At 40.1% G+C, this 27005-nt stretch overlaps 1 protein-coding gene across 1 annotated transcript in view; it reads right to left on the bottom strand.

Moving 5' to 3' along the window:
- RTF1 (RTF1 homolog, Paf1/RNA polymerase II complex component) overlaps positions 1-27005 on the bottom strand; it is a 32664-nt gene that overhangs the window by 4058 nt on the left and 1601 nt on the right. The window contains 16 exon segments of the mRNA XM_054828963.1: positions 127-238; positions 521-616; positions 1751-1828; positions 2389-2446; positions 2821-2942; positions 4112-4189; positions 4780-4887; positions 4977-5064; positions 6956-7038; positions 7979-8156; positions 8754-8889; positions 9711-9822; positions 11450-11564; positions 13616-13820; positions 16704-16851; positions 25577-25687. Coding sequence (XP_054684938.1) covers positions 127-238; positions 521-616; positions 1751-1828; positions 2389-2446; positions 2821-2942; positions 4112-4189; positions 4780-4887; positions 4977-5064; positions 6956-7038; positions 7979-8156; positions 8754-8889; positions 9711-9822; positions 11450-11564; positions 13616-13820; positions 16704-16851; positions 25577-25687 — 1828 coding nt within the window.

The raw sequence follows: 27005 nt of genomic DNA, 5'->3' as shown, positions 1-27005 counted from the left end.
AAGTTCATGTCTATAGGCATACCTTCACTCCCTGCCCAGTGTTTTGGCTCCCCCAAAATTTTGCTTCAATACCATCTCCAATACCAAAGCTAGGGAACAGCAACTTGGTAAAGCAGCAGCACCTACCTGAACTGGGAACCTGAAGATCAATCTTTACATCAAAGTCATGCACTTTGAAAAGATCTTCTGAGAGGTCACTGGCTGATTTAGAGTTCACATCTTTATCCTTCCCTTGACCCTGAAATAAAAACTACAGTTAAGTCTCCAAGCCTTATCTGTCCAAAGATAAAAATGCTTTTTCCCCACTTCTGTCACAAACATACTTCGTTTAGCTTTCATATTGCTAAAGAAACTTAATTTTCTTTCCCCAACAAAGAAAAAGCTGTTTCTTTTATACGATAATGCTCTACGGGATACCTATTTCTAGAACCAAAGCATCGCATCTACTATTAGTCATAAGCTTCTAGAGCAAAACGGTGACTGTGGGAGGAACGTAACAGAGACAGAAATGGAAACTTGCCTTACTCATGTCCTTTGGAGCATCTGGTAATACACCAGACCCATATTTTGCATTTAGCTGGGCAAGGATGGCAGCTTGGACAGCAGGATCTCTGGACTGCAGAGGGCAAAAGAAAAAATAAAAGAAAGAAGAAAAAAAAAATCACTGTAATTAAATTGGCAAAAGCTATACTGCCACTTTTTTAAAAACAGCACTCATATCCATGAATCTAGACTGTAAGAGGCTGTAGATCTGAAATCATCCTGATACCTGTGTAATGCATCTGACAATAACAAACTAGAAGTTATCCTTTAGAAAGTCCTCCTTTGAGAAAATGAGAAATACATTTCCTGTTGATACAGTGTGCTCCTGTGACCAGTCTTAACACTACTGTTAGATGTATTTGCTTTCAGCTTACAGTTCTGGTTGAAACACTCTACTGGAGAGAAGAAATCTTTAGAAGACTATTTTCTTTACATAATAATTGTCTACCATAATAAAGCTACTCAGTTATTCTAATTTTTAATAAAGAATTTCTAATAAAGAATTATTTCAGAAATAATTATTTAATTCAAGCCCTACAATAAAATTCTTTTCTATCCCCATGCCAGTTTGTGGAGACTGATGAAAGCCAACCTGACCATTTTTTTTAAAGTACTGATACCAGAACTGTATGCTATTCCAGATCAGGCCTCAAAGCAGCCAGAGTGCTTAGAAGTAGGAGCTAATCACCTTGCTATCCATCATTTATATAGCGAGGGACTGCAGTAGCAGGTTTTGCCACAGTATCATGGGAGAAGTTTGTGTTAAACTACTTTATCCATCACAGGCCCAAAATGTCTGGTCTCTTCTCTCCTTTCACAGATCTTTCAACTGGAAAAGTTTCAACTAATTAGAAACAAAACTTACATCTAAAGCAAACTGTCTTCCCAGAGTTAACTAAATCTGAGTAATTCTACACAGAAGAACTCACTACAGAAGTCTAAACCACAGTTGCTTCTCCATGTACATACCCACATCACTTATGTCCTTCACACTTTGCATTAAAAAAAAAAAAAAAAAGCTTTTTTCTTCTTTTGGGATAGTGAGACCAGGATCTCACATAACTCACTTTCACTCTGGCATCTGGAGCATTAATAGCACATGGCATAGCTGGGAACGCATACAAACATTTTTCTTTCTACTCTCTGCATTACATTGGTTACCGTTTCTCTGCAAATTGCCTCAGTTGAACTTAAGTATTACACTCACATTAGACACTATTGTGGGCTTGCACTGCCGCCTAGTAAAAGGATCCATTTGTTGGTTTTTCATGCTGTGACTTTCAGCCTGAAGAAGAAAAAGCACATGGTTTTGCAGAGTTAGCTACTTGCACCTTTGTAAATCCTCCCACAGCACCCTGTCCATACAAGCACTCATCAGCCATATATAATATCAAGATCAGAGGAAAACCAGCAACAGCATTACAGATTAGACCCTGATACACCCACAGTCCTATGCTTCACAGGGCAAAACTGTCCTCATTGAATTTAACACAGAAAACAGGTGCACAACTGAGGATAGTTAAGGCTTAACCATTTGTTAACAAGCTTAACTTTTCCTTAATAGAAGTGTCACTGCGGAGAATCAAATATTTCCTTTACTATTTTATTCTCTGAAGTCTCCTTTCTGATTTCTTTCCCATACAAAATACAGTAAGTCACTATTACAGTCAGTAATCTGCTGATAATTGAGTTGATCAAAAGGATAAAGCTTTAAAATCACATCATTTGCCTATGTGAAAGATTTTATAGCTCATTAAAAAAATTTAATAACTTCACCATGCAATTATCCCCCTCTGCATCATTTCATTTCTACTGGTACAGAAATATTAATTCAGCACTATTTACCACAAGAGCCTTCTCAGACTCAACGATATTCCACTCTCTATTTCTCTGGTTGATGTAACTGCAGAAAGGAGAAAAAGGAAGGTGGGGGAAAGAAAAAGAAAGTGACTGTCATTTATCAATCCCTACACAACAAAATGCCTGACAGCATTCTTGCAGTTTCATCCTGATCACAAATTACTCTTATTGCATCAAAACTGCTATGTGGGGTATATGGAAGAGAGTTTACATTTTTGACAGTTTTAACTGAATGACAGATGCAAGGAAGATAGGCAAACGCTAATCGAGCCATCATGATACACATTTCATCAATATATTGTCCAGGAAAGAAGAGAGAAAATCTTGCAGTTCATTCACTACTGCATTAGTTTCTCTTCTCTGTATATTTTGATTTATACTGTTTAAGAAAGAAAATTCCCAATATCTGCTTCTTACCTGATTGCAGAAATGTTTTTCGTTCGTTGACGATCCAGGGCCTCTGCTCTTTCTTCAAGTTCATTAAGCTGATCTTGAATCTGTTTGGCCTTATCTTGGTCCCCCAAGTCCTCAGCCATAGCCTTCAACCAAACAGTAAGTCATTACGCACTACTCTACCACAGAGCTAGTCAAAGAAACGAGGGATAGGCCCCATGAATCAGCCAGTTAACCCTGTTCCAGTTGCAAATGTTCTACTCCCATGCTAAGAATACAACAAAGACCTAAACTATCCTCACAGCTCAAGGCAAAGCAGGACTTCATACTCTGAAGAACTCTGAAAACCTTTGAAACCCCTTAAACTAAGAAAGACATAGGAACACTAGTCCCCGCACGAGGAGGGCAAGTCAGTTAGATTATTTAAGTTACAGGTTTGATTAAAATTTAATATCATTATTTATCAGCTCAGGAAAAGAATGATTATTTCTGCAACTGTCAGTTGCCACTTATTTCAGGGAGCTGGAGAGTGCCCTGCCATACCACCAGACCAACAACAGTAGCTTATTATGCCACCTGGTGACAACAAAAAGCAATTGCACTCTTCTGCAATGGAAAACTAACAATTTAAATATTCGCACATAGTAGAATAATGACCAAACAATACAGTTAAGCTAGAGAATGGAGAACTAAAGATTAATACAAACTGGTTTTATGGTATATAAAGCACGAATGTGCTGCACAAATAAAACCAAACAGAACACATTATGTCTATCTTCAGAGACACTTAAGACTGCTTGTTTATTTGACTTCTTGGCTTTGGCTTCTCAGCACTGTTAGGTCTATTCATTCCAGGAGGACTACACATAAAACAGTTCACTGGCAAGTAAATCTTTCAGCAATGTATTCTTCTCAATATACATTACTGGCCATAAAGTGACAATTCAGTCACCTCTGAGTAAAAGACAACTTAACACTACTTTGATTTTTCCTATTTTAAGAAGTATAGAAAAGTCAACTTTCAAATGTTATGGGAAGAAAAAAAAAAAGAGTTTCTAAAGCAGAACAGCTTAAGATCTTGTTTAAACGACACAGAGACAGCTATAATTGTTGGCAATTGCCCTTCAAAAAAGAATGCAATAACTTTAACTGGGTTCTAAGCATTCTGAACTCAGCAATGAGCCTTGAAATCCACCTTTTTTAGCTGCATAGTTAAAGGTAAGCTTACTGGTGACTACCACCAAAATCCAGATGAGCTCCAGCTCTTCAAAATCAAAGACTGCATTAAGCTTGCAGTCATCATCTCATCTCTCACCTTCTCCTTTAACAGCTGGGTTTTCTTCATAGCGTAATTTGGAGGTGCTTTTCTGAACCTTTCCTTCTCTTTCACTATCTGTAAAATGCAGAGAAAACAGCAACAATAAGCAAATATGAAATGTCTATTTCAGTATTTGGACATTAGAAGCAACAGATCAATATCACCTAAGAAATGTACTTACTGACACAGAATTTTACGCATGCTCTTTCTCTGCTGCATTTTTTTAATTTGACTTAGTAATGAGTTACAGCTCCATTCCCCTCACTTACAACCTACAAAAATCTGATGCTAATCCCATTTGGTCAGCATTAAGCAAGTATTAAACTGCAGAAACTGTGATAAGTGGCTCTATCGTAATGCTGTTAGCTTTTCCTGAACTTGAGAACTAATTTGCCAAACTCAGATCAGGAATTCAGAGCTCTGCGACACAAGTTCAAGAGGAGGTAAGAGGGCAGAAAGGATGACGTAAAGCAGGAGTGAGCACCAAACAACAGCTGGATCACCAAGCTACTCTATCCAGCTATGCAAGTTCATTTTGACCCTTTTATTTTCTTCTTAGGAAGCAAACACCATGATCATCTTGCTTTGTAACAGCTAGTGCTCTACCCCATGAGTTCCTGTCACTTTTAAGCACTGCCACAGCCTCACTACAACACACTGTTTACCTCCTCAATGTCCTGGTCATTAAACTTGTAGTTGAGGGCTTCTTTGATGGACACTTCCTTCTTATTTATCTCATCTAGTGTGGGTAACTGCATCCCAGCAGAGAACATCTAAACACAAGAGACAAAGAGGTTGCTTTCCACTTAAAGTATCCTTGGCAGAAGGCTGCTTAGAAGAAACTAAAGTCTGGCAAACTTACCGCTTCCTTCCACTTCATAAACTCACTTTCAGTAAATTCCTGATTTGAGACAAACTCCAAACGAAACACACGCGAATCACTGCCATGCCTGCAACAAGAAAGTATAACAACATCCCTCTCTGATGCTACAGAGCTGTGATCTTGGATTAGTATGTGTAAACTGATTCAAGAAGCCCAAACCCAGACACTTAAGGTTACTCTTGTGGTTCATGTGCTATCTATTCCTAACTTCAGTCAGGTCAGCCACAGTTCAGGAGCCTACATCAGCTACTAGTAGTAATGCAAAGGAATATTAGACAGCAAGTCTGCAGGAATCAGTTGCTCAGATGTGGCAGTAAAACCCTCAGGAGAAAACAGATCTCTCTCACACCTAAATCTTACATACCCTATTTGATGACACACGTGTGGCAGTGTGCTCCCCCCTGCACTTTAAGCCATAACCACCAGTGGGGGTTGTGATGGCTACATCCAGCTTTCCCTGGACTTTGGGGGATGGATGGCAACATGGTAGCCAAGGGCTGTCTGGAATGGTGACCCAGATGTCTTGCTGGTATTCAAATATGACTGTAAGTCAATCATCTTATGCTACAAATAGTGGACAGCCCAGAGCCCATTGAGCTCTCCTGCACAACACCAGGATCTCCCCTTGAGTAGGGACACCTCTCAAAGTTACTCCTCGAGGCTGAGAGATTCCTTGCCGCAACCTATTCTCAGTAAGTGACTAATAGCACGCTAAACTTTTAAATCTTAGCTGATATAAAGGATTGATTGCACATATATAATCCTTTAGACATAAACCATCTGGGACTAGGATTGGATCCAGCTGCACATAGACTCCCCTCTGAGAAGGGGTTTAGAAAGCAAGGGGGTCCTTTCTAAACCTCATGACTCAACAGGAGGGTCTCCCTGACAGTTTTGTCTGACCCTGTCCTCTATGCAGCGAATAATCCAGTGTGCCTTGACATCGAATCTTGTTAAACCACTGTCACATTTACTACCACACTTTGTTAAATCGCTGTTTTATATCAATAAACATACTGTTGCTTCTCTCTTGCAAGTGAAGTGCATCACTCCATCTGCAACGCCATGGCATGATCTTTGGAAACACAAAGCTCCTTCATGTTTGGACCAGTAGAAGTAACCTTTAAGCAGTACTGAGTTATACAATGCTGGAGTCAACCCCTATCTATTTTTTCATTCATTGGCCAGTCAAAGCCAGAAAGCCCTAAACATTTTCTGTGGACCACTACCTTCGGCACTACCAGCTAAACTACTATACTGCTACTAACCAATACTAAAATTGGTTGCCATGGTGTAAATTTCACTCAAAGTATGGAGCTCTCTCCTGAGGTAGCCTAAGAAGTTATTGAATGTCACAATGGATTAAGATTTTTTTAATTCACTTCATACTTGCACCCACGTGCATTCCCCACATGCTTTCCTGTTTCTCCCAGATGGTCGTCATCTTGTCCTATCTCACCAGGGCATTTTGTATTGTAACTGTTAATCTTCACCTCGTGATCCTTAAAACGGCCGTAAGAACAACTGAGAAACCTGACAGTACATTCAGCTTCTTCCTCACAAAGTACCGTTTTATGTTGTAACACGTATACCAGACCCAATCACGTATGCCTTTAAATGATACATATTTCTAACATCTGATAACAACAACAGTGGAGAAAAGATAGAAAAGACTATTGCAAAGCTCAAGAGATATATACAAACAATCATGGGTTACTAACAGAAATTGCTCAGATGTCAACACAATTACAAGTCCCTGCATGAGATTTTTTTTTTTTTTTAATTTTCATTATGCCCAAGGGGAAAAAAACCCCTACCAAACCCAACCCCAACATTGTAACAGTAAGTTACAGGTCCAGTCTGCTTTTTAGCTCTCATCTCCAAACCACACACAGAACCTTTTTTACTATGAAAACGGCACTGACTCATGAACTGATGAGGATTATTTGGTATCTTACCGCAACTGTAGTCCTTTGTTTGTCCGGGTGCCACCAAGCTGGTAAACCTTTGCAGTCTCTACCACACCAGTTATTTCAGCAACCTATATCACAGAGTAAAATACACAAAAGAAAGGATGCTAGAGGGTTTTTTTTGCGTTCCTGGAATGTATCTGGCATATTCAAGCCTTTTCACTAGAGATCAAAAACCTTAGTCTAACTAACAATTCTAACTAGATCAAGGAAAGCAAGACTTTTCAGCGTACATTATCAGGTACTGAATTAGTTGCTCCATGCATCACCTTTGATTTGACAAATAATACCATCTGAATGCTTGATGCAGTTTCTCTTATCTTCTCGGTTCAGTCTTCCTGACCAAATAACGTATGCTTTCCTACTTTTTTTGTTTATTTTTCAATTAACACTGGTTTGGGTTAACATATGTCCCAAATGAAATACGCCAGTGCTGTTCACATACTAAATGCAGCCCCTCTGGGGACCTTTTCAAGGCAATTTTAGAGAATATTATTGCATCCTATGATTGTGCAGTTACAGCAATGAAACAGAAAAACAAAACTGTGTTCTCAATCACCTTCTCTTCTGAGGCACGTTGACGTACTAGAAACACTTTGTAAAAAAAAAAAAAAAAAAAAAGAGAGAACCAAGACCACGCAATAACTTGGGAACATTCCCAGAAATAAGAAGTGAATTTTACTCATCCTTACTTGGTCAAAGCAGCATCCTGAACTCTAGTTTGCAACACAAATGATGAGCCAAGACAGCATGAACCAAAGCTAGAAGAACAGGCTTTGTTAGTGTTCCCTCTCTCTCACTAAATATATCTCTTCACCCAGCTGGTCCTAGAGATTTATTTATTTTTAAATCAGTCTCCTCCACTTCTTTGGCAGCAATTACATTTTCTGGTTATAAGCAATCTTTTTATGTTTATCATTCAAACAATTACAGGTACCTGAGAACTGCTAAGCTGCAAATATTATATTACAGCACTATAAAAAGAACTAAATCCCTTGGAACTAAACTCACCCGATAAACAGGTTTGCTGTTGTGATTTCCAATGCCAATACGGACAAAGCAGCCAGTGACTGTCTTGGCAAAGAAGGGCATATGACACCAGCGTTCCAGCTTGTGTCGTGATAACCGTACTCGGTTCAGTTCTTCAGGCAAGGACACTGGCTGGGACTTAGGAGGAATTTCTTCTTTCCTGATTTGGGAAAGGTGAGAAATAATAAAGAAAAAAGTAGAGACATAATCACCAAGAAAGGTGTCCTGAGCAAGGTGCAGCATGAGTGCTAACTAAATTACTAGTAAAAGGAATGACTCATCATTCACTAGCTGACTGTAGATATGTGAATTTAGCACTCGTGAGAAAGGCTTAATGCAAAGTCCCAGACTTGTACCCGCTGCCCCTGCTACCACACAGCAGGAGGACTCTCACACCAAGGCAGTTTATAGGCCAATGCTTTAAGATAAGTCAGCACATATCCCTGCCCTGCTAATATGCCAGGGTTCTGCGGGTGCTAAACTGTAGGACTAAACAAATCCATAAACAACACGGGGCTAAAGGTGACAGCGGGGAACTGAAGCTGCAAACTCATCTAAGGTAAGTCAGTCCCGTGCACCATGATATAGAAGCCAAGGACTCAAATCTGAGCAATGCAAGCGTGCCCAGAGGCAAAACCTTCAGAGACAATGAACTGCCTCCAAACAATCCTCTAGAACAGCACATGTCTACATAAAGTGGATCTCTGTTTTTGAACACAAACTTAAAAGTAATCATAGTTCACTGTTTACTACTTACTCTTCCTCTTCATCAGAGGATGAGGATCTGGATGAGCGATCACTTTTCTCACTAGATTTATCATCCTCTTCCTCCTCTTCATCATCAGAATATACTTCACTAGTTTTTAATGGCTGTTTTTTTGCAAGCAATTCAGCTGGGGGAAGGAGGAAAGAGAGAACATGGAAAAGCAAGCTATGAATTTTTTTATGAAAACTTCCTTTTAGAGCTGAAACCTTATTAAGAAAGAAAGGGGCAGATAGCTGTTAATTTTAGACTGGATACAAGTGTCATGTGTTCAAATCCACTAGTAAACTAAACACTCCATTCAAAGAGAGAAATAGAAGTATTTAAAAGCATCTTAAGTCTCAGTTGTACTAATCTTCAGCCTCCTGACTTGACCGCACATAGCAATACAAGATGGGCATAACAACTGGATATACAAGATAAAACTATTATGATGAGATAACTCATTGTTATTTTGCAAGGAAAAAAAATAATGTTTGGAGAGGAGCACAATAAAAATAAACAGTAGAGTAACAAAAAAGGTTGCAGCTAAAGTCTGTGGCAAGATGAACAAGATGATGTGCCAGTGAAGAAACAAGCAAATGTAGACAAGGTAGCACAAGCACAATAAATACAGTTTGGATGGTTCAGAGATTAAATAACAGAATCTAAGCGACCAATTCAAATACATGAACTAAACATTACTAAGTGCCCTTCAATGGGCTGTGATCAAAGTTTGCTTTTTCAGACCATTCTGGGGAGGGGCGAGGGGGAGAAAGAGCATCAGTGGTACCAAACAACACCCTACGTGGTCATGTTCGAGCAAAAGACCAGGAAAAACACAGAAACGGAAATCATTCACTCCAAGGTGTAGGATTGTTGCAATAACTAGAAACACGAAGTAGCACAGAGCTTTCAAAAAGCTGTAGTTATGCCTCAAAAAATTGTAGCAATAGCAACACGCTTTCGTACCTGTTCTGTTCTTCCTTTTCTCTCTTTCTGCTTTTAGCTCTTCCATTGCCTGAGATTTCTTGTCTAGCTTCTCATCCCGCTTTGATCGCCGCTCTTTGTTATGTGACATGACCTAAAAACGTGCACAGGAAGTCCCTCAACACCAAGTGCAATCCATAAATTGAAATGCATTAAAACAAAGATTCTTTGCACACTTTGAAAACTTTTCAAATAGAAACTACTAACAAACTCCATTTTGAAATCAGTTTTTTTTCAAGTTCATTTTTACAGAGGCTATGGAGAAGAAAATCAATCTGAAGGATATTTCTTTTTTCTACTTTATATCAAAAATAACGAACATATTTGCACACCAACATTTCTGCAGCCAAGTTTTAGTCTCAAATCTCCTCCTTAAAGTTAAAAAAGGATTAGAGAAATAAAATGGAAGTAATGCTACAACTAACAAGTAACAAGGAAAAATTGGATGAATATTCTTCCCATTTGCTTCTCCTTCAAGGCTAAAAGAAGGCACTTGTACTCATTGAGTAGCAAAGAGAAAAGTTATGTTAAAAATACTTAAAGCAGAAATAAAGTTGTGTGTAAAGTCTGCAATATGGACACAAATCTTAAGTGGTGTAAGTCTTCTAATTTTTTCTGCTTCTAACAGGTCTATCTGAAATACCAAGTAGCACAAAAAGCAGCTTCTATAATAAGCATAAGAGACAGTCATTTGAAGTAAGTCAAAGTAATTTCTGTAAGGCCCTATAAAAGAACTCTGTATAAGATCCTTTTATATGTACATATACATGTATATGAGTCTACACATTATGCATTATATATATGGACTATATAAGTATACACACACACACACATATATATGGAGTTGAGAGGGGTAGGGACATGAGATTCACTCCACTTAACATGTGCCTAAGGAAAAACTCATCTCATCTAATTTGATTTAAGTGTTAATCATCTATTTAACTAGAAAATAACATAGAGTGAATTGCCAGCTGGAGATGCCCTCCTCCATTGCACAAGGACAAAAGCGACAAAAAGTACAAACAATCAACTAGTTCTTAGAGAGCTAAAGTTAGACAAAATGAATCCCATCCCATTCTGGGAGCCATTCTGCCGAGCCTCTATAAATAGTTAAGGGCAGGGTCTTAACCATGTGAAGCTACAGTTCAGTTACAGAGGCCTCACCCCAAAAACTGGTATTATCCTCTCTCTGCTGGAGGTAGAAAAACCATAAAACTACTTCTGTTCCTCCTAGCATTCAAGCTTTTCCTTCACTCCCCTACCAGTAGAAACTAAGCATTCTTTTGGTATGTGTATGCAAAATAATTATGACAACAACTGAGCAGTTTCTGGCCTGCTCTCTCAAACTTTCACTTGCAAGACTGCATATGTAATGTTTCAGACTGAATGACAGAAGTTTGGCTAAAGGAACTGCAAAAGGTTGCTTTCCTGTTCTCATCCAGGAGAACTATCACAGCAACTCCAGATACAGCTGCAACTTTGCATTTTTCATTAAAAGGTGTTATCAGTGCACCCCCTCAGCAGGCCAAAGATGCCTTTATATTTCTTTAAATGAACTGGAAAGGCTAAAGATAGCTTGAGCATATAAATGAACTAAATTCTGACCTGCTTACCACGCTGTTTGACCTAAAGGGAAAACATTATGGGCAGAGCGCAGCAGCATCCTATCTTCTGTTGCCAAGAGAAAAGGGTTTGTTACTAAGGACAGTTTTATTTCCTACCTGGGATTCCTGGATCTGCGTAAGTTTTTTCTTCTCCTGCTCTTCCTCTTGCTTTTTCTTTTTCTCTTTCTTTTCTTTCTTTTTTGCCGTTTTTAGTTTCTTCTTGATTTCAAATCTAGTAGCAATATTGAGACAAAAAGAACGTATGAAACACCGCTCTCTCCCTGAGCAAGCAAAGTACCACTCTGATGCTACCTCAGCTTAATTTGTCAGTAGGCTGTAATGAACACTTTCACTGCTTGCCCCAGATGGATGACCCTCTAATGCTACCCTGTCGCCCATTCCCATCCCCTCCCTTCCCCAAGAAAAATAAGGTGAAGAAAAGCTGAGCATAGAAAAGTACAGGCTCACAGACAGCTAACCTAAAGGGCTAAGGAGACCACATAGTAATGGCTACTCCATAGAAATCTGTCCTTACTCCATCTTCATCTTTGCCAGTGTAGTGACCATTGCATGCTGCCTCCAACTCTAAATTGGCTATTTCACATCATTTTAATCTCAACAACTAAAGATTTAGTTATTTAAAGCCAGTATCATGTTAACTTTTTCATACTTAGACTCCACCTTTCTACTGGCACTGGTCTGTATAAGAACAACTGCAAAGCATTTACAGTGAGTCCTCCAGCAGCTACATTCCAATCAGACTCAGTTTCTGCAGTCCAATTTAAGCACTGGCATTTCTACCTTCACAAAATATGTCACCCTGAAATCTTATTTTCAGCCACTGTATTCAGAACAGTAGCGATTTTGCTGGAACTGCCCTGTGACTGAGATTCCACTGTACTATGGACTGGTCATTGCTTTAGTGAAGTGTGCATATGGACAAACACACAGAAAAAGAAATTACTTAACTTCCGATAACTGAAATGCAAAATGTGTTATCCACATACACATTACACACTCCGTTCTTCTTCAGTCCTTCACATCTGGATTTTGTGGACAAGAAACTCAAGTGCCAGATGAGTTCATTGCCCTTTATGCCTTTAACACGAAGCCTAACAGACAGGGCACGGGCATTGTATCACATGCAATGTCTGCTGTAATCCAAATGAACTCACTCGTATGTACATTGAGCTAGACAGCATTTTGAAAGATTTGACTTACCATAAAGTTAACTAACTACCCCTCACCACCACCCCCTTAGTTCTACCTGCCAAGCCCTTTACATAGAACAGGACAAACTTGTTTAAGATTAAATCAGTAACTCAAGCTTAGATAGTTTAGCTTGGTCTTATCAAGTATTCTCCAGCGTTCATTCTTAAAGACATTCAGTTACCAGGGGACAGTAAATTAAAAAATATGGTGTCCTTCTACCTGATCTAAATCCAATCTTTCACTCATTTTGATTCCTTTGAGGAAAGCAGCAAACTAGAGAAGACATTGAAAGTAGTATTAAAGCCACAGACAGACAGGCAGTGCTCTATGGCTTGGACAAATGGACAGTCTGACAGTAGCTTGTATTGACATGATTTACTCAACAGATGTCAGTCCTCTAGAGGAATCTTTCAGCAAGTGAGAAGAGATAGAAGTCACTGAAAACGGAAGAAACTGGAGAAGACTTGCCCCATACGTACCAAATCTTTCCCATTAAACACATGGGAAGAAAAATACCTTTACTACAAGGAAGCTCCCTGACAGGACAGCATTACATTAACAAACAATCCCTTGAAAATGACATATCCAACAACTCCTCATTATTTCAGTATCTCTCTCTTCTATTAAAGCCCCAACCAGCCTCACACTGCTCTGTGCTTCACTGTTGTTTTCTGAAAAATTCCAGCGGCTCATACACACCTTACATTTTGTTTGTCTTTTTCCAAAGTATCAGTGTGTGACAGCTAATACAAAAATGACAAAGGAGAAAGCAGTCCTCCTGACTGTCTGGCATCTAGTATGCGAAGCAGTAATATGGTTGCACCAGTAGATGACAATGTGTACTCAACAGCTAAGAAACTTTCAGAAACTGACTTTTACAAGAATATGCAGAATTCCTGCTGTGTGCTCCTTGACTAGCTACGAGGATAGTTTACGCAAGAAATCTACAATGAAGCTTAATTCACTTTACAGTAATGAATGCTTGGACCACAAACATGAGAGCACAGTCAGCATACTCTCCATATAGCCTGTATAAATTTGCTACCAAATATCAACAGATACAAAATTCACCTTCTCTTTAGCACTTCTCTCTTCTCTATCCGGTTAAACAGCTCCTGCTCTCTCTCCTTTTCTGTCATTTGTTCCAGTCGAGCTCGGTCTTCTTCATCTCCCATCAGATCTTCTCCATAGCCATCATGGAATTCCTCATCTTCAGATGAAGAATCTGAATCTGAGCTAGATGAGGAGCTGTTGCTTTCCGAGTCAGAGACTTCTCCTAAAACAAAAAATACAAGGCAGTAAGATTAAAGCAGGGCAAAGCCCAACTACTTCATTGTAGCATGTCAGCAAAGGATATCAAGTATGAATTTTACAGTCCTCTTCCACTACACTAAAAGCTTACGTATCATGAAAACTAAACCCAGAAGGAAATACTTTATCACTGTAAGATATGCATGCTAAAAAATGATAAAATGAGTGGTACTACATGTGAACACAGGTTGAGTTATAAATAAAAATTCTTAGTAGAACAAGCAAAATTTAGGAGACCTTTTGGTTAGTATGTTAGGGTCTTAAGGTTAGATTTTTCTGCCTATATGCTCACGTCCCTGAGAATTTGCATGTACATCCGTAATGTTGTGTGTGTGCATACCCCAAATGCCACTGTTAACTACCACCAATACTCCTCATTATAGCAACCTGAAGAGCCAAAATTCATCATTTGAAGACTGTAATACTATGAATTGCTACAGCACAAGATAAAGTTGAAACACACTAAACCCAGGACTGACAAGGCCGCGATGCTAGCTCTACTACTGTTATAAGCCCTCCCAGTTATACATGGACTTAGGGAACAGCTGACTCCCCAATAATATTGGGTAACACCACCTTTAACCTTGACCCAAGTCCAATTGCTTTGATTATCTCACCTAATCAACTACATTACACCAAATCACAAAAGCAGATGTTAGGATTCTTTCCTTCACTTTCATTCTGGTCTCAATATCACAGAATCATAGAATGGTTTGGGTTGGAAGGGACCTCAAAGATCATCTAGTTCCAACCCCCCTGCCATGGGCAGGGACACCCTCCACTAGACCAGGTTGCCCAGAGCCCCATCCAACCTGGCCTTGAACACTTCCAGGGAGGGGGCATCCACAGCTTCTCTGGGCAACCTGTTCCAGTGCCTCACCACCCTCACAGTAAAGAATTTCTTCCTAATACCTAATCTAAATCTATCCTCTGCTTCAGCTCAAGACCATCACCCCTCATCCTATCACTCCATACCCTTGTAACCAGTCCCTCTCCTGCTTTCCTGTAGGACCCCTTCAGGTACTGGAAGGCTGCTAGAAGGTCTCCCCGGAGCCTTTTCTTCTCCAGGCTGAACAACCCCAACTCTCTCAGCCTGTCTTCAGAGGAGAGGTGCTCCAGCCCCCGATCATCTTCATGGCCCTCCTCTGGACTTCCTCCAACAGCTCCATGTCCTTCTTATGTTGGGGACCCCAGAGCTGGACACAGTACTCCAGGTAGAGTCTCACAAGAGCAGAGTAGAGGGGCAGAATCACCTCCCTTGCCCTGCTGGTCACACTTCTTTTGATGCAGCCCAAAACACAGCTGGCTTTCTGGGCTGAAAGCACGCATTGCTGGCTCATGTTGAGCTTCTTGTCCACCAACACCCCCAAGCCCTTCTCCTCAGGGCTGCTCTCAATCCATTCTCTGCCCACCCTGTAGTTGTGCTTGGGATTGCCCCGACCCACGTGCAGGACCTTGCACTTGGCCTTGTTGAACTTCATGTGGTTCGCACGGGCCCACCTCTCCAGCCTGTCAAGGTCCCTCTGGATGGCATCCCGTCCCTCCAGCGTGTCGACGGCACCACACGCAGCTTGGTGTCATCGGCAAACTTGCTGAGGGTGCACTCGATCCCACTGTCCATGCTGCCAACAAAGATGTTAAACAGCACCGGTCCCAATACTGACCCCTGAGGAACGCCACTCAGTCCCTGGTCTCCACTCAGACATCGAGCCATTGACCATCCAGTCAACTCCTTATCCACCAAGTGGTCCATCTGTCAAATCCATGTCTCTCCAATTTAGAGACAAGGATGTCATGCAGGACGGTGTCAAATGCTTTGCACAGATCCAGGTAGGTGTTCTTCCCATCAGTTGTTCTTCCCTTATGCAGCAATGCTGTAACCCCATTGTAGAAGGTCACCAAATTTGTCAGGCACAATTTGCCCTTAGTGAAGCCATGCTGGCTATCACCAATTGCCTCATTTTCCATGTGCCTGAGCATAATTTCCAGGAGGATCCGCTCCATGATCTTGCCGGGCACAAAGGTGAGACTGACCGGCCTGTAATTCCCCAGGTCTTCCTTTTTCCCCTTTTTAAAAATGGGGGATATGTCCCCTTTCCAAACTTAGACTGTGAAAAACCTTTATGTGTATGCAGTGATATATACAAGTTCAGTCACTTCATGCTTTGCCTGTCTCCACTGTGCTTACTAGACTTAAAACTACAGGCTCCTTCATATTCTTTCTTAACTTTGTTTTTTTAGTATCAACTGAAATTGCAACTAACCACCTGCAAACCTTCATAGGCATGATGAAAACAGGAAGTTTGTCCAGCATTGGAACAGATTCAATATTCATGTAAAAAAAAAATCTGACAAAGTTATAGTAATGATTTTTCTTCTTTCATGTCAGTATAAATGCGCAAGAATTCCAATTCAGGAAGGCAAGATAAGCTCCTATTTGCATCAGGCAACACTATACACCTCTCCCTTTGTAATCACAAGAAGTTTAGGAAGGAAAAATACATCAATGGGAATAAAAGAAAATGCTACCCACACTACAGATGGGACAGGCTAGAAGGAAGAAAAGAATTTTCCAGGACAAAGTCAAGTACTAAAACATGTCATACATTCTTCAGTTGAAACAGCATTTAGTGTTGCGTTTGTAATGGAGTGCTTATAGCAATGCTATACTGAATTATACGCACTTCAAGCCATGGCAAGTTTAAGAGTCATCCAGACTCCAGTAACACAAAGGAAACTCTCTGAAGGTAGTCTTTAACATCTCCATTTAACAGTACTCTTCAGTGCGCACAAAGGGGGAATATGACTTGGAATTATACTGTAAGTAGACGCACATGTGTTGTCTTACCCTCTTCAGGTGCTGAGCTCTCAGCTGAACTGTCTTTATCTGAGCTGCCTGAAGAGGCAGCTTTGTTCATCTGTTTCTTCATGGCTCCCTTCTTCTCTGCCTTACTCGCTTTTCCCTTTTTTTTGTTTTTAGAACCTCCAACAGTCCACTGCAAGGAAAGAAACAAAAAAGGGATCATGAGACACAAACACCACTCTTCTCCCTCCCTCAAAACACTGGAGTAAAAACAACTGAGAAACAGTCTAATACCTGACAGCAACAAATCAATCATACAAGGAAAAAAAAAGGAAAAGAAAAAAAAAAGAAGAAAAAAAGAAGCCAATAGGAGACTTATAAAATTATAACATTTTACAAGATTTTTTGTGTTCGGGTGGTGGTGGAGTGTTGTGTGGTTGTTTTGGGTTTTTTCTTAAAAAAAAAAAATCAGTTATCAGTGCAAGCCAACAGTTGGTAGAACACTCCTTTTAAAAACAATGAAGACTTCAGAGTCCACAATATCTGCCAGGAGAAAAGAGGTACTGAAAATATATTCCTAGGAAAATAATTTTAAATAACTGTCCAGCTGCTTTTGTAAAAGATTAGCTTCAGTTTACTACTCTTAAACAGAAGAAGCAACAGATGTGTTTCCAAAACTAGTTTATCCAAGAGCAGATTTTAGATTTCATGAAGGCACACCAATTACACATGACAGTCTTTCCAAAATCTCATTTTTACCATGAGTACACAGCACATATGGTTTTTATGGAAAAAAACAATAGCACACTCGCTCATAGACAGTAATATCACTGCCTGCATCTACATGCACAAATTGGAATCAAATCAGAATCACAGAAGTCAGGAAAACACGAGAAAAGTCAAATGTCAAATCTTAATTTTAATTTTCTCTTAACATCATATTCTCAATTAACTTTCCAAGTACAGGACTTATACCACCACACACACACACACAACAACTTTAAATCCCAAAGACCCAGGAGAAGAGCTGGTATTTACCTTACAGTGTGATTTCTTATTAGAATTTTTGCATTGTCCCAACTACCTGGGTAAAGCCACAGAACAGAACTGATAAGGATTGCCTGTGTATTATTTTAAGGCTTTAAAATATTTTGCACTTAACTACCTCTCCTAGAAGTTCTCCAGACGCAGGACCTTCAGGGATAAGACAGTTTCTTTCTAAATAGATATATATATTTAGACTGTTTTCCTCTCCATACCTATATATTACTCTCATCTTTCATGTACATCACCATCTGTTCAAGCATGCAGCCTACCAAAAAATATATTCCTAACTCAAACGAGCAAATACTCCTTTGCATAACTGAGATCTTGCACTCAAAACTACTCTAACTAGAAAAAAAGAAATCTTTAGGTTTGACCTCAGGTGCACGCAGACTCCAAGTTTCTCACCAACCCATCCCTTCCTGGGGCACGAATCCCTGCAGGCAGTAATCATTCCATCAAATTTGATGATGACTTCTGCCAGATTAGGCACCATCTTCAGAGAACACTGGTGTTCAAATATTCTAAATGAAACTCAACTGAATAGTTAGAAGCTGCTACCTGATCTACTAATATCTTTAGAATTTCCTAGGTTTTGATTACTCTCACATGCAGCTTTGTACCTTCCATATTACCACCTGCTTCATCATCTTCGTTAAACATCAGCTGCACCTTCAAAAGCATCTGTCAGAGGCTGGGCAGACATTTTCTGAGGTAAGAGTACAGCTACCTAGTGGTGCGCCTCTAATTGCAATCCATGCCCTATGCAGGTAGCTCAGTCTGCTATGGTCCATAGGACAGGTGAGAAACTGCACAGAAAGCATCTGACTTTACATCAGCCTGATGTAACATTAAAGTTTTACTTGTTCGGTATTACAATACTGCTGCCTAATAATATTCCTTGTTAACTATGCCCATGTAAATCAGTTAGGAACAAGCTTCTACTCTGCCTGAATCTCCTCAAACCTCAACGTTAAGGACTTCTCTCCTAGGTATTACAGAAAAGTACATTTTTGCTATTTGTTCAAGAGCTCACCTACAGCCAGCATACTAGTGAAAACACAACAAAGTGAAACTGAGCGTTCAGCAGGGAGAAGCAGAATTCTCTGAACCAGGGATGCAGAGGTGCCACCTTCGCAGAGCTCTGCCGCTTCTTTTCAGTGTCCCAACACTGAATTATACCTTGCATCAGCATACTGTAGAGCAAGGAAGAAGCACAGAGAAAGCCATAGTATACACCGCAGTTATATCAAGACCTTGAGAGGTCATGCTGAGATGAAAGAAGCTAAGATCAGATAAAACCAGCAGGACTTCAGTTGTTAAAAAATGTTTAATAGCTGTAGATGCGTGTGTTACAGATCACTGTTCTCAGCCTTTGACTCACGAGCAGAATTGTGGAGAGAACCTGGGTCTAGGAAGATGGGATTGAAGAGGAAGTTGTGTGACAACCTCTTGAACAAAAAACGTAATAAGAAAAAAAAAATCTGCCCTAATCTAGGAAATTTTGCTTTGGTTTCTATTTCACCCTGGAGATTACACTTCATCTCGCTTTTGTTTATGCAAGTGACCTCTACATCTTTTAAGTCACAATAACTGGTGGTCACCTCCCAGTGCTGTCACAAAACCAAGTTCTTCCTCATCCAACTCAGGTGCTTCAGCAGTTATTCAGCTACCCCAATCTCTCACGAATGCCTGATCATTCCTGGTACCACTACAGGCTCAGGGACCATCAGTTGTCATTTGGACACTGAATGACCACTCCGCACTTGTTCAGAGAGAGACTAGCCAACATCAAGTTTCTTCTCACAGCAGAGGAAGACATAACAGAAATTAGCAGGGAGGGGGAGAGAAAAGAGAATACTGGAAAGCCATGAGCTGCGTGGCAACCTGCAGTCCAAACCAGTCTTGAGCCCCTTCCTTACACTCTAGCACACCAGCAGAAATCAGAAAGGCAACAACATGTTTGCATGTAACATCAAGTAAAAATGCACACACAGAGTCAGAAGCATTTGTCTGCTGTTTCCCTTACCTCCACGCATGTCAAACAACAATAACAATATTTTCCAAAATCTGTCCTCTATTGCAGTCTCTCCAGGTTCCCTCTTCCATGTCCCAGCCAGGCACAGCCAGTCAACACTTCTCATGTGCTTTCCATGACTATAACACCTCCTCTAAACAGCCCCTCTATTCACTACTGCCTCTTCAGCCACCATCTGGAACCCTCCGTGGCTCCAGACACAGCAAGTTAATAAATCTATGCAGAAGTGTGCTGCAACATGGCTTTCTGCTTTAGTCCTATCAAACAACAGAGCTTTATGGTTCATTCACAGGAAGTAGCCAGAAGAGCATTTCAATTTTTCCTCTTGCTTCAAAGGATCACAGTGCTAATAGCTTGAGTATTTCCCCCAAGAACTCCCAAGTTAAGCCACAGTACCCAGAATGGACTGCCAACAACCAAAAAAAACCCCACTACATTAGAAATCAGCCAGATGTAGAAGTCAGCTTATACAAAAACAACTACATAGAATGATTGAAGAAAATCATTTATAGCTCAGCAAGCCTGGAACATATTTCCACTAGGGAGATGAAATGAGATCGAGGAGAAGGGGGGGGGGGGTGAACTCAGAGTGCGGAATACAGTAGAATTTTTTTTTACCCCACTACTCAGTCCCTATTTTCTTCTATTCACACAGTACCTAAATGCATTATCCACTGAGATGTTATTTTGCAAACAGGTATTCTCCCTGCTTTTTTTTTTTTTTTTTTTTTAAACATCAAACCAGAGATGCACAACCAAGGTTACCAGCCTGTCCTTGCCATATCCTTCCCTCCTGGATATGGCTTTTATAAGCAAATCACAAGCCACAACATCAAAGCAAAACCAAGTCCCTTACCAATGTGTTCCTTTCCTAGGCCAGATAAACTTAAGCTGTCCTGTTGTCATGGCATGTAAGAGGCCAAGGTGCATAACATTAGCCCAGTTTACAAGCCTTCTTCCATTCACACAGGGAAAACAAAAGCCAGTCCTCCAGGCAAGTCATCAAACTGCAGTTTCAGCCTGTCAGAATACAACAGCAGGCAGCACAGATATGAAGGTAAGGCAGCATTTACTGTCTTCAGTGTTTCTCAAAGCTGGGAGAACTCTGGAGACAGCACTCCCAAGAGCTACAAGGAAGAAAAAGCTCTCTACCACTACTGTTAAAACTAAATAATAAATAAAAAGCCCTTGTTACTTTTCTTGCCTTTCCTGTCATTCGGATGCCTCCAACACCTTCACAATGACAACAGCCCAGCAATTAGAAAACATAAAGGGCCATTTTAGACACAAAGAGGAGACTCAAGGTGTCTTTCCAAAATAGAAAGGAGATAAGCAAATAAAGGAAACACTTCTGAAGCCACAGAAGAGGCTTTGCCAGGAACTGGCTGACAGGCAGCTTCATGGGCCAAAATATCACCAGACACCTGATTCACCTTTATTGCCTGAAACACTGCTCAAAGGAGCTCACAGAAAGGTAACTATGGAAAAAAAAAGTCTACCTATATTAGGTTTAAATTCAGTTTAAACTGCAAGTTAACATTTGCTCTAGAAGTACTTTGAGGGGTCCACGTGTTGAAAAATGGTGAGAACTGCTGAGTGACAACATCAAGATGGTAGATACCAAATGCCAAAGAAGCAGCACTCCCCATAATCAAAACAAACTTGAGAATGCTACTGGCAGTGAAAACTTGCAATGTTTTCTTTCAGAAGCCTGGGCCAAACAGCTGGAGATGGCAACAGCCAAAAAACACTTGGTTAATGTGTACCTTGCATGGCTCTAGCATCACCAGCCAGCATTACCTGGACTAAGAAAGGCTTAGTAACTTCTCTAGATATTAGACAGTGCCTTATGACTGGATTGTTCTCAGTAAAAACTGCTCCTGGGTACAAAGGAAAAGTTCATTCAGTGAAAAAAAATTTAACAACATCACCTATTCAATTCCAATACCTCCATGAGTCTATTTCTGGTGCAACCTGCTCCACTTCAGAGTTCCTACAGACTCTCATACCACATAAATCAAGTCCCCAGAAGTTATCCCCATGCTAGTTTGCAATTTAAAGAAGCTGCTTGCAGACCAAGTTTTATACTATTTGGTTGACAGCTAGTTTCCGTTACTTCTTTGGACATGCTAGCTTCCATACAGTTAGCCTGCGCTATTCAGATTTGCACTTGCACTCTGTCTGAGGTGAGGGAAGTAACATACCTCTCTTCCTTAAGGAAAGCTTTACTATTGCATCCGTTAACAGCTGAAGGAAAACTGTCTCCAAGAAAAGTCAGTTACAAAACACACAGTCTATAAGGCTATGTATAAGAAGATTAAAGCACAGCCCATTTCAAATTTCCTAAGCTTGAAAAAATGTATGGCAAAGGCCTCACAGGACTGGAGGTCCCACTCATTCTTGAAGGTCTAATTAAGCAGTATTACTAAATAAAAGCACACAGGGAAGGAAGATATTTAGCACTGTAATCTCTACAAACCCACAAAAGACATCTCGAAACAGAAGGAACACATGCAGTTTTCTGCTAATTGTGGTTTACTGGAGTGCAGTAAATAGATCCAAACTTTCAAACCCTTTCCTCATAATATGGGCATAAAGCCTCCTAGGCTGGCTGTCACTCAAGACCGATTTCCTCACTGGCTGCATGAACACTGCTCACCTCCTCCTCTATCCCATAGCTCTTGACAAGATCTTCAACTATTGAATCTGCACATTTGCAAATAAAGGCATAAAAAGATATTCCTCACTAAACTCCAGACTAGTACCAAGTGTTCACAACATAACTTCTCTTTTCCTGGAAATATCTTCTGCTATCACCCTAGAGCTGTTAAAACACACAACCAAACTCCTCACAATATTAGAATGAGTGTAGAAGGATGCACAGACTTAAACCAGCATTGCTAACAACAAACCTTTCAAGAGAAACAAACAGGAGCTTCTACAGCATCATGGCTTTCTGTCTAATCTACACTGATGTTAGTGAACTTGTTGCAGAAATCATCCAGCCTTCACCACGCAACAGAAAGAATTCTCTTACTGTAAGCAATGATGCCAGGATAAAAGAAAGAGCAAGAACCCAGAATTAATCTACTGCAACTGAGGAACACCATCTCCACAATGTCTTCAAAAAGCAACACGGGTACCTTGTGGACACATATACCTCTACCACAGTAGCCCCAGTAGGAACTTGGCTAACACCAAACTGGTTATGTGCAGCAGGCTAACAACAGTTTGGGACGGTGAGCTTTTGAGTAGTCATGGCCACACGTTGCTCCACAGATAAAGGAACTGTCTGCCTCCACATCTGCATCTGGCTTAGTATACCTCTTTGCAAAGGTAGTACTTCTTATTGCAAAGCCCTGCAGTCATTGCTATTTATCAGCTGTTTTCTGAACAACAGTTCATAGTCAATTCAGGCACGTACATTCCACAGACACATCAGAAGATGGTTGACAGCATCCCTCCTATTTCATTGCCTGCAACTCCCCTTCAGTCCTTGGCTAGGTAATTTGATTCAGACCACGAAGGTCCTTAAAGTGTTACAGAACACAGCACCTGCACCATGAACACCTGATGTGGCTAAGAGCTTTCAGAGAAACACACTTCTCACTGAGATACACAACATACAACATTAAAGATCTACAAAAATCCCTTGGGCATCATTGTATATAGGTGTGGCATGATTTGTACATGCTGTATTCTATAATCCCAAAATGCACTTTCTCTCCCCTATGCCCCACAAACTTTCCTCCCTTTAAAAAAATGCAGAATGCAGCATTAGCCTCTGAAGCAGAGATTTAGGCTCCTTTCCTGTACATGCAATACAGTGACAATCCTGGAATGTTTAGCACCTGCCAGAAACCACAAAGGATGTGCACACTACAAAACCTGCGTGGAAGCAAGTTTGCCCGGAGCAACAATTTCCATGCTTTTACCTCAAAGTCCTCATCTTGCAAGAAATCCAGTAAGACAATTTCAACTTTTAGATCCCCTCTCCCAACCCCAAGGTTGAGCAAACTTCAAACCAACCACAAGAATACTGATTAAAACCAAAGTTGTTCAAGCAGGAGTAGTATAATCAAGGCTAGGGATGCACACAACTGAATGACTGGCAGAAGAAGAACTGTCATAACCCAGCCTGTCTCACCCTGCTGTAACGAGCAGCAGTTCAGAATGCATATTTCAGGCACAGGAATAGAAGCAAGTGTCCTAATTACCTCTTCTCTAAATCTTTTCCTCTTGCTGCATAGAGGTCAGAAAGAACAGAGTATCAATCAGAAATGATACACAGATTAGAAAGTATCAAATGCACAAGGTACAACAGAGATATTACTGCATCTGCAAGGTCTGTGTAAATTTGTGAAGAGATACATTGTCATATTCTACATATAACGGAAAGGTACACCTTACTTGTAGTTACACAAGCTAAAAATAATTTGAATAGACTTATTTATTCTGTCAGTCTTCAGAGATAAACGCAGAACAGAAGACTATCATCGATGTGCTCTCTACACCTAAGTCTACTTTTCCAGACAAGCTGGTCTCCACACAGCTTAGAATAAATAAGCTGCGTGCCAGCAGATCTGAACACACACAGCGAGAGACCGAGTGGTCACCCAATAACAAACCTAATATTCACTCCATTCATAACTGCCTCTCTCCTTATGTCTTAAGCATATATTAGATACAAGAATCACTTCCTTTTTTTAAAAGAAAAGGATTGATTGAAACAGTTTCAAGCATATTTATTTCAAAAATGCCTCAGAAAGAAAACTAAACCACACATTCTTTACACTTACTGGAAGAACTCTGCTACACTACCAAATACTTAATACTTCATCACTGGCCTACACTATTGGTCTTCAAGTTGTCACAATGAATAATCTTTCCTGTAGTTGGGCGGGGGGGAGGGGGGGGGGAGAAAAGGAAAAAAAAGAAAAAACCCACGCCAAACAGCTCCCTGTTAAATCTTTAAGAATGAATGGAATAAATGACCTCACTACGTTGTGTAGAAAGCTTGCAAAAGACATTTGTAAACCTTCAAGAAAGTGTTTTTATTCAAATACCCGTATGACCAGTTTGTCAGTTCCTCTGTTTTAATAAGTCAATTTCAATTTTCATTTATAGAGATGAAAGCAGAGACTTTTAACCAGCTCTAGAATGTAGTACCAAGAACAAATAATAAAAGCAGATCTAGCAGATAAGCACTGCTATACAAGGAATTGACAAAACCCTAGAACAAAGTAATTCTAAACTCTTCCTTGCCTCACTTTCTTCAAAAATGCCAATAAAAACACAGTCTGTTGCATGTTCAAATGACCAGATAAGCCAGTTCACAGCAGTTCTTGGAGAATCAAAGTAGGTAAATACAACAGTTTTGCCACCTGTAAAATAGTACCACCTGCCTTGACCCTTTTCCTCTCTGAGGAAAGAGGCTGTCTTCTAAAGCTGAAAACATCTCTCCCTTGAATTCAGAGTCCAGCTTTAGCAGCTTCACTGCTACTTCAACCACAAGCATCACACAGGAAAAACGCCAGTTTTAAGCAGGCAGATTACCAGACCATTCGGACCACATGAACATGGGATTAAACAGGCAGTCATCTTTTCTATAGACATTCAGACTATTATGTATACTGTTACAATTCAAAGCATATTAATTACAAGAAAAAAAAGAAGCATTTCTGAGCACATGTCCTCTGAGCTTAATGGATCTCCATCAGTTCCACTGATGGCCAGTCCCACTTTACGAAGTCAGCAGGCTAAACACACTTTCACTGTTTAGGTATAATCAGGCAAATAACCCATAGTAAGTTCATTGATATCACGACAAACCCACCTCATCGTCACTGTCTGACGTCTCAGAGTCTGAAGATGCTGTAGGTTTGCTCACAGGTGGCTCCTTTTCTTCAGAGTCACTGCGTTTCCTTTTGGCCAACGACAAGAGCTCCTGGTGTGAAAAAACATACATTTATTTTTAAACATCATAATTAGTTTTACCAATCCAGGTCAGTATTGCACCTTCTCTGCAATATTTGAGCACATCCAGTGACATGATTATCCCCACTGACTAAGGAACAAAGTCTATTTATGTTTCATAAATATATATACACACACACCCCATTTTAATAGAACTGGATGCTAGAAAAGGATTTTGAGGATAACAAGCTATAAGTAGTAAATACTACTACCATTACTTTCTTAGTATAAATGACATAAGACAAATTACTTTGAGTCATGTCCAGGTCTGTTTTATTTGGATTAGGTAATAACTCCAAAACACCCTAACTACATTGTGCAGCTTTAACCCAAAAAGCCAAATACCACTAGAGATCAACACCGCCTTCTAAACAAAAGAGATGTTTGCAATTATACACTTTGAAAAGGAAGTGCTTTAGGCATCACCACAATGTCATGGCTGATAATATTTAGTCAGCCTGTTCAATTCCTTTTCACTGTCCCTACATACCACAGAATGTACTTAAAGCTTTGGACAGACACAGAGCAGGCATCAAGCTCAAAGTTTGCAAAACTAAGTAGAGCCGTTCTCCTCCAAAGCAAGCACTTTCAAAGGCAACAGCACCAGCACAAAGAACTACATGAATCTCATAATCTCATCATCTGCTGTTCATAGCTTGTTCAGATGACAGAAGCAGTAGTATAAAACGAACGTTTCCAAAGCTGCATTACTTTCTTTGTAGTCCATGACACATAATTTATTCTTAAAAACATTGCTCTGGGGCTGATGAATCTTAGCTGTGAGTAGAAATACAGTCACACCAACTTCTGTAGTCTTGGGAAGTCAATACTAGATTGGTTTGTATTGGTTTCACAACTGGAAGATTATTTCCGCAGCAAATGGATTACAATTTAGTACTTCAAATGAGAACATAAACACTGCAGAAACTGATGGCCTAGGCTACTTACCAACAAAGAAACCTTCCATTAGTAATGGTATTTTACAAACCTCTCTCTGAAGAAGGTGTGCAACATCAACAGAGCATATTTGTACAATTAACAGTTCTCCTCAGGAATCTCCTGATGTTTTTTACAATCTTTTCCAGAACTTCCCTCTCACAACTGTCTCTATGTAGCCTGTCAACCCAGATTACCTCCTTGGATATCTTAGCATATTTACCACTACTTTTATTCCAAGCAATTTTCCTTCTTTATTTCTACCCTTATTCTGTTTTCCAAGATATTACATTAGAAAGGCTCCTACTCCTTTGATTCACCAAGCCTAGATTGCCAAGGAAAGCTGTCAAACA

Source organism: Grus americana, chromosome 5 (genome assembly GCF_028858705.1).
Source record: "Grus americana isolate bGruAme1 chromosome 5, bGruAme1.mat, whole genome shotgun sequence".
NCBI classification, from domain to species: domain Eukaryota; kingdom Metazoa; phylum Chordata; class Aves; order Gruiformes; family Gruidae; genus Grus; species Grus americana.
Note: the sequence above shows the minus strand (reverse complement) of the source record. Positions and strands in the feature narration are given on the sequence as shown.